Source organism: Notolepis coatsorum (assembly GCF_963971535.1).
Source record: "Notolepis coatsorum genome assembly, chromosome: 19".
Lineage (NCBI taxonomy): Eukaryota > Metazoa > Chordata > Actinopteri > Aulopiformes > Paralepididae > Notolepis > Notolepis coatsorum.
The window spans coordinates 74,535,139-74,548,171 of NC_140183.1; the positions used below are offsets into that span (position 1 = coordinate 74,535,139).

Here is a 13,033-nt window from a genome sequence, read left to right on the forward strand (position 1 = left end):
TGGTGAAAGCCTTTTTGTTGACACAGGGGTCTCTGGTGTGAAGAGCCCTCTTGAGAGCGCCGACACTTCACAGTTACTGCCACGTCGTACCTTCCTCATGGCGTTGGACTCGGCCGTGCCGGGGGAGCCGGGGGAGGGGTAGTGGGGGTAGTAGTACGGCTCGTCCTGGGGACACATGGCAATCTCGTTCTGACGGAAGAGCCTGTGGTGCCGGAGCTTGGACACCCATTCGTCAAACAGCTCCTGGGACTTGATCTACGGGGAGGACGGCGCAGGCAGATGCCAAGTCACAAGGGCAAAGGGAGGGGTTGTGAAAAACACACACAGCGTGAGCGGCAGCAGCCGCCATAAATCCTCTGTCATAAAAGGATTTTTTTAAAGAGGTTTCTTAGGGCACTTCTGCTTTATCAAGATAACACAGTAGAGAGTGACAGGAAATGGTTGCGTGTGTGTGTGTGTGTGTGTGTGTGTGTGTGTGTGTGTGTGTGTGTGTGTGTGTGTGTGTGTGTGTGTGTGTGTGTGAGAGAGAGAGAGAGAGAGAGAGACATGCCACAAGGGCCCTAGATTGCATTTGAACCCAGGACATAATATACAACTTAAACGTTTTTTTTTTTTTTTTTTATTTTTTTTATGTCCCTCAAGGAGAGGGAGCTAATCCCAGGGATCCAGAAGGACACAATTATGATGAGTAATCCACGTGTATATTACCGTCTTCTAACCCTCCCCCCGCGCGGACAACGGCTTGTCTCGTTCAGTCTCCCAGTTTACCTTCAGGTGATAGATGTTCTCCTCTGCATCAAGATCGATGCACTTGGCTTTCTTCTTAATGGCCATGACAGAGAGGCCCACGTCGATGCGGCCGTGTAGTTTCCCCTTCTCGATCTGCAAAGCAAGAGAGTAATAACCTCTGACTAAAAAAGATGCAGTGTTCTACAACCAGGACCAATAACTACTGGGGCGGGGGGGGGGGTCTGGTGTTCAGCAACATTGACAGTGTGCATGTGCCTGATTTACTGCAGTTGCAATAACACCCTCGGCTGGAGGAAGTAGACATTACTGTGCCTATGGCCTTATAAGGATCTGGGCCCCTGCATGGCTGGCGTGCAATTACATCAATTTGACGGGTGCACCTTTAAGACACCTATGGGTTTTCAGTGGGAAGGAGAGCCTTTCCCGTATTCAGAGGCAGATGTCTCTCCTGCGGATGCTTTGAGAATAACAGCCAGCAGCCCGTTATGTCTTTTGTAATAATCTGTGATTGACAGGCCCACCTACAGTAGACAGGGGCCAGCGGGCCTTTGTACTCACGTCAGTGCTACACTTGCCGTACTTCAGGATGCCCTTGTGTAGGAAGAAGTATCTCTGTGAGGGAGAGAGATAGTGTGAGAGAGAGAGAGTGTGAGAGAGAGAGAGAGAGAGAGAGAGAGAGAGAGAGAGAGAGAGAGAGAGAGAGAGAGAGAGAGAGAGAGAGAGAGAGAGAGAGAGAGAGAGAGAGTGAGTTGGGGGGACGTGATGATATTTAAAGGAACACACCAATATTATAGGAAGTGCGCTTACCGTCTTCTCCGGAGTCAGACAAGAAGATAAGATACACATTTCCTCTCTGTGCCTTCAGTAGAAAGCTATCTGGCTCTAAGCCAGCCTAGCCTAGCACACATTAATGGAAGTGGATATGGACCAGCTAGCCTAGCTGTTGGCTAAAACACCTCTCTTTCAGCTAGGCTAGTGGTCCGTATCCGCTTCCATTCCTTTGTGCTAAGCCAGGCTAGAAGACAGTAGGTGCATTTCCCATAATGCCGGCGTGTTCTTTTAAGTGTCTCTTCATATTGAGTTCTACCAAATAGCACTACATGTGATCTGTTTGTGTTCAAGGTGAACTCTAAGCACAGTCTTTCTGTTAGCTTATATTGTTGTCACTACTGGCTGACAGCACCATAACACTGCATCTTAGTCATGTAAATTGGTATATATCTTCTTGTCTGACTCCGGAGAAGACGAGAAGACGGAAGCGCATTCCCCATAATGTTGGCGTGTTGTTCCTTTATAAGATAAGATATTCCTTTATTGATCCCCTTGGGGAAATTCAGGCATCATAGCAGCATAGGGGAGGGGGAGGGGAGGTACAGGTAGTACAAACAACCAGTGCCCCTCCGGAAGTCCACCACCAGCTCCTTGGTCTTACTGGTGTTGAGTTGGAGGTGGTTGCTGTCGCTCCACCCCACAAAGGGCTCTATACTCCTCCTCATCGTCGTCGGTGATTTAACTTCCTCAGAGCAAGTTTGGAGTGACTGTGATGAAGATAGCTGTGATGAAGACAGCTATGATGAAGTTGGCTCCTGATGTAATAAACTAATGTCTGTACAATGTGCTATTTGTCATCCTAGTTCCCTGTCCTCTTCCCCTCTTCTTGTCTCTATCACTCTCTTTCTCTCTCTCTCTGCTCCTTGGTTTTATAAAAGTCTCGTCTGGCGCCAGAGCTCTGACATCACCAGGATGAGACTGTCGAAACCAGAAAGACCTGAAACGCTCTGTGGGTCAATACTAAACCCATACAGCCCCGCTCCTGTTATCTGAGAAGCTGTGTCCACTAACAGGCAGGTCATCAGCTAATGCATCTCAGAGAAGCATGGCGATATGTAGTCAATGTCATCTCACTGAGAGCAAGCCTTTTAGGGAGAGGGAGAGCGCACGCCTACCACGAGGAATCGACCCCCTCCCCTGGGGCACTCGCGTCCAATCTAGGCTGGAAGTCGTTCATCAACACATTCAATTAGTTTAAAAGACAAAGGAGTGATGTCATCGCATTTCCGACCAGCGGTTTCGACGTGGGGTATAGGATGCGACTGGTAAATTGGACACTGCACTGGGAATCACAGCGAGCACATGTTCAACTGGAAGTATAGTGTTAGTCAAGTGGACGGGTGTCGTCTTAGGTGGGGCACTGAGGTCATGTCCACTGAGAACGTGCACAAAGCATACAACCCACAGAGATAGCTCCTCCTCTATTAGTGTAGGTAATGTCCACCGAGAACATGTACAACACAGAGTTACAGTAGCTCCTCCTCTATTAGTGTACAGTAGGTAATGTCCACTGAGAACATGTACAACACAGAGTTACAGTAGCTCCTCCTCTATTAGTGTACAGTAGGTAATGTCCACTGAGGACGTGTACAACACAGAGTTACAGTAGCTCCTCCTCTATTAGTGTACAGTAGGTAATATCCACTGAGAACATGTACAACACAGAGTTACAGTAGCTCCTCCTCTATTAGTGTACAGTAGGTAATGTCCACTGAGGACGTGTACAACACAGAGTTACAGTAGCTCCTCCTCTATTAGTGTACAGTAGGTAATGTCCACTGAGAACATGTTCAACACAGAGATACAGTAGCTCCTCCTCTATTAGTGTACAGTAGGTAATGTCCACTGAGGACGTGTACAACACAGAGTTACAGTAGCTCCTCCTCTATTAGTGTACAGTAGGTAATGTCCACCGAGGACGTGTACAACACAGAGTTACAGTAGCTCCTCCTCTATTAGTGTACAGTAGGTAATGTCCACCGAGGACGTGTACAACACAGAGTTACAGTAGCTCCTCCTCTATTAGTGTACAGTAGGTAATGTCCACTGAGAACATGTACAACACAGAGTTACAGTAGCTCCTCCTCTATTAGTGTACAGTAGGTAATGTCCACTGAGAACATGTTCAACACAGAGTTACAGTAGCTCCTCCTCTATTAGTGTACAGTAGGTAATGTCCACCGAGAACATGTACAGTACAGAGTTACAGTAGCTCCTCCTCTATTAGTGTACAGTAGGTAATGTCCACTGAGAACATGTACAACACAGAGTTACAGTAGCTCCTCCTCTATTAGTGTAGATCCTCAGAAGGTGCCCCTCTATACTCGCTGCAGTCTGTGGGTTGGTTGGTTGCACTATAGGGCACTCCCTGTGGAGTTTTGTGTGTGTGCGCGTGTGTGAGGTTGTGTGTGTAAGAGAGAGAACGTGTGAGTATGGACTGAGAATATTATACGCAATATCATGCCCCCTGCACAGTGCCCTTCAAAGGTCCCTACTGGCTGACTGGGGAGAGCAGTATGTAATATTAGAATACCTTATGCCAGCCCTTCATTGTGGAGAGCAGTATGTGATGTTAGAATACTCAGTGTTGAGCAGTAATGTGCTCTAAGATAAGATAAGATATTCCTTTATTGATCTCCTTGGGGGAAATTCAGGCATCATAGCAGCATTGGGGAGGGGGAGGGGAGGTACAGGTAGTCAAAACAAGCCGTGTAAACAATATAACAAATCAATATAATTAACTAACTAACTAACTGAAGTATACAGTATTCACATAAGGTGCAGTATGCATAAGGTAGTGTTATTGTCCTTTTTAGGTTCCTAGTAGTTGTAGTTGTGTGAGGTTTTGCCCGCTGCTCACTACCTTTTCTCTGTCTTCTTTAAGCCTACTGTTAGGAATTCCCTATTCTCTGTCTTCTTTAAGCCTACTGTTAGGAATTCCCTACTCACTCTCTCTAGCCCCCACCCTCTCGTTCCTTACCCTTAGTGGCCACACCTGTTTGATATTCTATTATCTCTCGCACCTGTGGTGGCAGGCTAATTAGTCCCCCTGTGGGCTTTAAATACCAGGGCGCTTCCCCTCGTTTTGGCGTGGGGTCGTGTTGTATACTTGCCGAGTCATATTCTCTAAACATCTAGACTCTTTCGGGAGATCCTCTGTCTGCCTATGCTGTTCCATTCTCCGGCGTCGAGATGTTTGCTCCAGCCTTCGCCTGCTGTCGCCGTTGCCTGAGAGTGGGACTGGTCTGCGCTCCCTAGACTTCCACGGGAGGCATCCCAGTCATCCACTTCAGACCCCCCGCGCAGCTGTCGTCCTGACGCACATCCAGACCAGCGCAGACGCTCTCCAGTCCACAGCGCGCAACGCGCATCTTCCAAGGACGCTCGAGCTTGGCACGCTCTCCAGACCAGCGCGCAACGCGCATCTTCCAGGACCTTCGAGCTTGGCACGCTCCTCCGTACCAGCGCTCTAACGCGCATCTTCCAAGGACGCTCGAGCTTGGCACGCTCTCCAGACCAGCGCGCAACGCGCATCTTCCAGACCTTCGAGCTTGGCACGCTCCTCCGTACCAGCGCTCTGACGCGCATCTTCCAGACCTTCGAGCTTGGCACGCTCCTCCGTACCGGCGCACAGACGCGCATCTTCCAGACCTTCGAGCTTGGCACGCTCCTCCGTACCAGCGCTCTGACGCGCATCTTCCAGACCTTCGAGCTTGGCACGCTCTCCAGACCTCAGCGCGCCGACGCGCATCTTCCAGACCTTCGTGCTTGGCACACTCCTCCTGGCAGACGCACCCCGATGCGTCTCTCTGTTCTGACGCGCACACCAAGGTGTGGCGCGCCACTCTGTTCCTCGGCTCCGACAGTGGCTACCCGGTGGACGACATCCTCGCCACCGCCACTGTTCCAGCTCCCTGTTCCGACGCGCACACCAAGGTGTGGCGCGCACTCTGTTCCTCGGCTCCGACAGTGGCTACCCGGTGGACGACATCCTCGCCACCGCCACTGTTCCAGCTCCCTGTTCCGACGCGCACACCAAGGTGTGGCGCGCACTCTGTTCCTCGGCTCCGACAGTGGCTACCCGGTGGACGACATCCTCGCCACCGCCACTGTTCCAGCTTCCTGTTCCGACGCGCACACCAAGGTGTGGCGCGCGCTCTGTTCCTCGGCCCCGACAGTGGCTACCCGGTGGACGACATCCTCGCCACCGCCACTGTTCCAGCTCCCTGTTCCGACGCGCACACCAAGGTGTGGCGCGCACTCTGTTCCTCGGCTCCGACAGCGGCTACCCGGTGGACGATGCCCTCGTCACCGCCACTGTTCCAGCACTCTCTCCCTCGGCTCGGACAGCCAGCCGCCCCGGTGGCGATGCCTTCGTTCCCGTTGCTGTCCCTGTACCATTACGCATGCGCCTGGGTGAGTTTTGATTGTGATGTCACTCACCCAGCGTAGTGTCCTTGCCCCCGTTCCCGCTGCTGTCCCCGTACCTTTACGCATACGCCTGGGTGAGTTTTGATTGTGATGTCACTCACTCAGCGTAGTGCCCTTGCCCCCGTTCCCGCTGCTGCCCCTTTACCTTTACGCATACGCCTGGGTGAGTTTTGATTGTGATGTCACTCACTCAGCGTAATGTCTCTTGCCCCCGTTCCCGCTGCTGTTCCTGTACCTTTACGCATACGCCTGGGTGAGTTTTGATTGTGATGTCACTCTCCCAGCGTATTGCCTCTGTTAGTTAGTTTGGACATTTCATCTCCCAGCGTATTGCCTCAGTTAGTTAGTTTGGACATTTCATCTCCCAGCGTATTGCCTCTGTTAGTTAGTTTGGACATTTCATCTCCCAGCGTAATGCCTCTGTTTTTGGTTCTCACTTAGAATAGTATTTTTGGACTTTACATCTCCCCCGGTGTGTTTGTCACACGAAGATATTATTACTTTGTTCACTTTGTTATTTGGACTGTTCTGCACCTGCTCTGTTTTTTCCCTTTTGTGCATTAACTCTCTCCTCTGTCCTGCAGAGCGGCCCAGATGTTTTCCCACCAGTCCCCAGTTCCTCCCTGTACCCCAGCCCGCCTCCGCGGGCCTCTGTTCCCTCTGTCACCAGAACCTGGCCCTCTGTTCCCCAGAACCTGTTCCCTCTGTTCCCCAAGTTCCCCCCTTCTAGTTCCAGCTAGTCCCTAGTCCTCTATCCCTAGTTCTCCTAGTCCCTAGTCCTCTATCCCTAGTTCTCCTAGTCCCTAGTCCTCTATCCCTAGTTCTCCTAGTCCCTAGTCCTCTATCCCTAGCTCTCCTAGTCCCTAGTCCTCTCTCCCTAGTTCTCCTTGTCCCTGGTTTACCTAGTCTCTAGTTCCTCTGTCCCAAGGCGTTCCCTTAACCTTCCCTTAGGCGTTATTCCAGTGTTTTGTGTTTTCTCCCTTAAAGGGACAGTGCCCTTTTTCCCTGTTCACAATAAATATCTGTTTCTTGGCAAACCACCATACCTGTCTTGTGTTGTGCGATTGGGGTCGGTTACAAACCATAACAAGTTGGATGTCTGGCAGCAGTCCCTGCCCACTGTTGTGGAGCCTGATGGCCGCTGGTATGAAGGACTGGCCGAGGCGTTTAGTTGGGTGTCGGGGGGGTATAAGTCTGTGGCTGAACGTGCTTCTCATCTTGACTAGCTCGTCGTAGAGAGGGTGGGAGGGATTCTCCAGGATAGCAGCCAGCTTCCTTCTCATCCCCCTCTCTGCCACCACCTCTAGTCTGACCAGCTCGACTCCCACCACGGAGCTAGTAACAGTATTACTAGCTTAAAGGTGCTGTAAGTGGTATTTCTTTGTTAAAATAAGTAGCTCTACATTCCGACAGCCATCACTGATGTAGAGTGTGTTTGGTCAGTAATACAGGTCTCCCTGTCCCTCCACTCTGCTGTGAACAGAAAATAAATGTTCTGGTATCCCATTCCCAATCAGGAGAGAGAACACTAGATACTTATTTCAAGAGATCTTGCCAAGCCAAATTTGACAATTTTGGCAGTGTGGAGTTCTCTCAATGGAGTTCTCTCTCCTAATTGGATAAAGTGGGAACAGGATACCAGAAAATGTATTTTCTGTTTACTGCAGAGTGGAGGGACTGGGAGACCCATGCTACTGACCAAACACTCTCAGTGATGGCTGTGGGAATGCAGAGCTTTTATTTTAACATGTAGACCACTTATATTTAAGAAAATACCACTTACAGCACCCTTAACTACATTCCTTAGTAGCATGGTGGTAGCATCGATGTTTTCTAAATAAAATAGCTGTTCAGTAGTGAAGCTCTTTTATTGATCAACTAGCGTGTCAGCGTCCACACAAGCTATACACGTTCCCAGGCATTTCTGTGGCTCACGTGCAGCGGAACGTTCTGCTGTGGTCTGAACAAATTTAACGGCAAGGATCGGTACGTGATGATGCTGCCCCAACACCATACACTGACCGGTGCATGTAGCAGACAGAAGCACTTGTGTATGACAGTGACATCATGTACCGATCCCTGGGCTGAAGATGCCTATGACTGCTGCAGGGGAATACAGCAGATACACGTCGGGAGACGGGTTTACTTGATGGAACGATGGCCGAGGGTGAGGAGGACAGGATGGGATTGATCTCGTGGTGGGACATGTGTTTCTCAAGCGTGTTGCCTTCCCCTCGTATGGCATAGTCATTTCAGAGTGGCCAGATTTGATATTCCTTCCTGATTCGTTTTTACGACATACATGGGTCAGGCTTTATTTTTCTTTTCATCATCTTGTGCAGTTAACTTTATTGTAGTAGAGTGGCATCTTATACCATGCTTTCATTGTGGAGAGCGGTATATGATGTTAGAATACCTTATGCCGAGGCGGTTAGGTGGTCGAGCGGAGATTGCGTTCGTCACCAGCCCCGGAGCTGTGAGCTTGGTTCGCCTGTTCGAATCCAGCTCACAGCTCCGGGGTTGTCACCAGCTTGGCTGGCCGTCTGCACTAATACAATTGGCTGTATTAGAGGGTGGGAGAAGCTGGCGGGGTGGGTCCGGGTCGTTGTAAACAGCGACTCCTACAGTTCGGTCGGGGCGCCTGCTAAGCGCGGATTGGACGTGAGGGGGATAGTGTGGTCCTCCCACACGCTACGCCCTCTGAATCCGCGCTGCCAGGTGAAAAGAAGCGGTGATTGGCTGGACGTGTGTCGGAGGAAGCACGTGGTAGCCTCCACTCTCCCAAATGATCTGACTGTGGGGGGTAAAGCGCAGCGACCAGGAAGGGACTGGGAATTGGCATACGACTAACATTGGGATGGGAGAAAAATCGGAGGAAAATGGAGGGGGAAAAAAGAAAAAAAAAAAAAAAAAAAAAAAAAAAAAAAATAGAATACCTTATGCCAGCCTTTCATTGTGGAGAGCAGTATATGATGTTAGAATACCTTATGCCAGCCTTTCATTGGCCACTTCCGTTTCTTCAGCATGAATCCCTCCTGTCTCTGGGGCTCCTGGACATTACTGAGTCCTCCACGCAGGCCCTCCACTATCTCCCAACTGTCCTGTGGACACAGACAGACGCACATGTATATTAGAACTCTCTGACACAGTGGTTTCACAAGAACTCTGAGACCACACAGACACACACACACGTGCACACACACACACACACACAGACACACCTCTGCATGCATGCACGCACACACACACACAGACACACCCCTGCATGGTGCATGCATGCATGCACAGCACACACAGACACACCCCTGCATGCATGCACACACAAACAAAAAAATGCGCAAGCACGCACACATGCAGACACACACAGAGACACAGACACACACACACACACAGACACACACACACACACAGACAGACAGACAGACAGACAGACAGACAGACAGACAGACAGACAGACAGACAGACACACACACACACACACACACACACACACACACACACACACACACAGAGGGGTGTTACAAGCTGTCCCATGGGGTGGTTTGATAACATGAATTATATGAATCATCCCTGACAGAGGCATGCTCAGAGTTAGCAGCGTATTATAATTCATAATTGGCGGTTTCTGATAGCTTAAATGCTGCCAGTAGCTCTCCCCACAGAGAGTGGGAGGCGTCCTGACCTCTGGTAAATGAGCATGGGGTGAGCAGGTTGGCGTTGCTGAGGATGACCGTTGGGAGTTCTTGTGCTTGATTTTAAGGTAGTTGCTAAGGCCAAATCATACTGACATAGTATCCATAGTGACTGCAAGCTTATGTGGTAATGTTGTCTGATTATGAAGACATCAAACGAATAATAGATTATTATTATTATTCGCTCTCGGCCTACACCAGTGCCAATAACCACGACGGGCTGTTATTGTGCCTGTAATATCCAGAATATGCTTAGAACACTAAAATTCAATCATTTATGTAGACAAACAGATTAAGATGATATTTCATCACAGACTAATCCAGAAGATCCCTTCAGCAATGACAATTCCAGGAAGTAATGTACTCAGACAGGACGTGTGTAGCATAAACAGAAGATATTACAGTAGCTCTATGGACACAGGGTATATTGCATAAACGGCGGTTTACGTCACATTACTGGGTTTAAATCTGTTTGCTGTAATGCTGTAATGTGGGATTTCTGCCTAATCCTAATGCCATTATCCAAGCACAAGAATTTCCGCAGCACGATTCATGTTCACATTGCCGCCGACCTCCGGACGGAGGGAATCCAGGCGGAGAGGCCCGGACGCGGACGCACACAGTGCGCGTGTGTGTTTTTTTCCGTTTAATGGGGCCCCTTTCTCCCCCTGTTTTACAGGCACTGACTGAACAAAGTGTACCGTGGAGGCAGACCAGGCAAGAGGAGGGGCCATCTAAAATAAGCCCTCCTATCTAAGGGGGTGGAGGATGGTTGCGGGGGAGGGCGTGGCGTGCGTCTTTCTCTATCTCTAGTGATGATGTTTGCCCCCTCTTACACAGTGAGTCACCATCGCGAAACAGTCTTTCCTTGAAGGGCAAACGACATTCGGCAGGAAAACGGTGACATAACGACTCGCCCGCGAGGACAGAGACGCAGAGGACAGCGTAAGGTAAATTCTGATTGCATGTCATTTATGGGGAATGACCAATCATGTCCTTGTGAAGAACGAAAGCAAGAACCCATGCACTATAGCCATTATCAGAACAGTGCAAACGATTTCAAACAGGTCAATCGCTGATGTGATGCCAAGCAGCAGGGTTTACCCCAGAGCATGTTTGGCTGAGGTGCACCCCCTCCACTGGATTCTAGAAATAAAACATCAGACTCCAACCTCCCAATTCTCAGCCAAAGCTGCTCTTGCTGGAAACTGTTTACATTGTAACACACCCCCTTGAAACTAGTGCTGCACGTGCACGTTCAATCTGATCGCAATGACAATCGCAATGTCAGCCTGTGCAATTATATAATCGGGGGGAAAAGGCTGCGATTTAATTAAACAAATGTGTGTGTGTGTGTGTGAATGTGACAACCTGTTCTCTGTTTGTGTGGAGTCTGCTAAGGTTACGCCCATAAACCAATCATGACCAATCAGCCTCTGTTCAGGCAGTGAAGCGTGTGTGTGTGTGTGTGTGTGTGTGTGTGTGTGTGTGTGTGTGTGTGTGTCACGTAACGGCAGAATCAGACCAGCATGGATTCCATAACAAACTACTTGGCACAGTGCCTATATACGCCGTTAGCAAAGAGAGATTTGGGAAAATGATCCGCACACTGTACCAACGATCAACTGGATATTGCAACTTATTCATTTCAAAGTCTCCTTTTCCATCCCTTCCTCCATTTCTGAGCATTTGAACAGAGCCTGGTGGAGTTTCACGTGAATTTCAAAGAGTAGTAGTGGAATGACTTTCGATGGAATTTGAACCGATAGAAGGGATAATCCTAGGGGCATGTGCTTATCTGTCGTGAGATTATAACACATACTGTATAAATGGTAAATGGACTGTATTTATATAGTGCTTTTATCCAAAGCACTTTATAGCCTCACATTCACCCATTCACTCACACATTCACACACCAATGACGGAGGCGACCATGCAAGGTGGCAACCTACTCATCGGGAGCAGTTAGGGGTTAAGTGTCTCGCTCAAGGACACTTTGACACTTTGACGCTGCTCTGTAGGCAAGACCGGAATGAGATTCTGTGGCTTTCATTTCCCAACGGAGAAACTCGTTGTGTGTATATAGTAATTAACAACATTAACCCTGTTGTGACTGCAGAGGGCTCAGTTTTAGAGTTAGAGTGAAGATGCTGTTACCTTCTGAAACTAGACAACCTAAGGTTGGGTTCTATGGGTAGCCAGTAGCCACAAATCTCTCTTTGCTTACAATAGTGAACTTATTTTCTGGGGAAATACACATAATAAGGCAATACTAGGTATTGTGCCATGATTTAGTTAAAACATCCCCATTTAATGGAACCTCAGTTGAACTGCAACTCTGAACTGTGTATTCAATACACACTGCACTCACATGTACAGATAATTGCATCCAGAGACTATATAATCACTATATATATATAAACACTGTGGTAATTTTGAATGGGGACATTTGTAACGGCAATGATGAAGCTAGATAAACACATAATGAATAATTAAATGTGATGTGATCTCAATGTTTAGAGAAATTATAATTTACTGCATCTAGAGGCGAAATGTGATGTTTACAATAAACAACCATCCCTGCCAAAAGGCTGGGAAGTGGTTTCCATGGTGACTAAGGACTCTTTGGCAGAAACGACTTGATGGCGCGTGTGTAGAAGCTGGTCTAAGGGTCTATACTTGCACAAGAGGGCGGAGCCGCGTATCCTGCATTCGTTTGGAGCGTACTTTGTGTCCCACCCTCTTAACGCCCATAAATACCTATAAATGGCCAGTGAAACGCCCCGGATTGACATAAATCAGAAGCCATTTACCATAAATCAATACAGCCTGAATAGAGGAAATGACGGCAAACATTGCAAAGAAGGCAATGAAAAGAAACACACTACATACATAGGTAGGTATATGCAATTTTATAACAATTTGGATACGATTTTGGAGAACTGAATGACAGGAGGGAAATGCTCCATCATTCTGTTCTATGTATAATAGCAGCGTAATCAAATACTTCTCAAAAGGAAGAACACACGTTGCATTATTTCTTTGCAGGTAAATGTTAGCTAGTGTAGCAGTATCTGAATAATTATGGAACATGGTGCCATCTTCTTCATGTGGTATTCAGGAATGTCCCTGGCATAGGTTTCTCAAAATTATCTTGGCAAAGAACTTACATGCTTTCTGAGAACCTGTGTTGGACTGGTTTAGCTACACAACCTGAATTAATATAAAGTGTTGTATCATGGGACATTACTTTGGTGCACCTAAGAAGGCTGTGTCATACAAAAATGTTATCATGGGACATTGTAAAAGATTTGACCGGGTAGTGAGTA

At 48.4% G+C, this 13,033-nt stretch overlaps 1 protein-coding gene across 3 annotated transcripts in view; it reads right to left on the reverse strand.

Annotated features, from left to right (window-relative positions):
• osbpl3b (oxysterol binding protein-like 3b) overlaps positions 1-13,033 on the reverse strand; it is a 181,388-nt gene that overhangs the window by 102,164 nt on the left and 66,191 nt on the right. For all 3 annotated transcript variants that reach the window (XM_084336436.1, XM_084336434.1, XM_084336435.1), the window contains 4 exons: positions 8,997-9,113; positions 1,309-1,362; positions 769-882; positions 91-255 (listed from right to left, as the gene is read on the reverse strand). In XM_084336436.1, the coding sequence (XP_084192562.1) occupies positions 91-255; positions 769-882; positions 1,309-1,362; positions 8,997-9,113 (450 nt within the window). The remainder of the gene's footprint in view (positions 1-90; positions 256-768; positions 883-1,308; positions 1,363-8,996; positions 9,114-13,033) is intronic.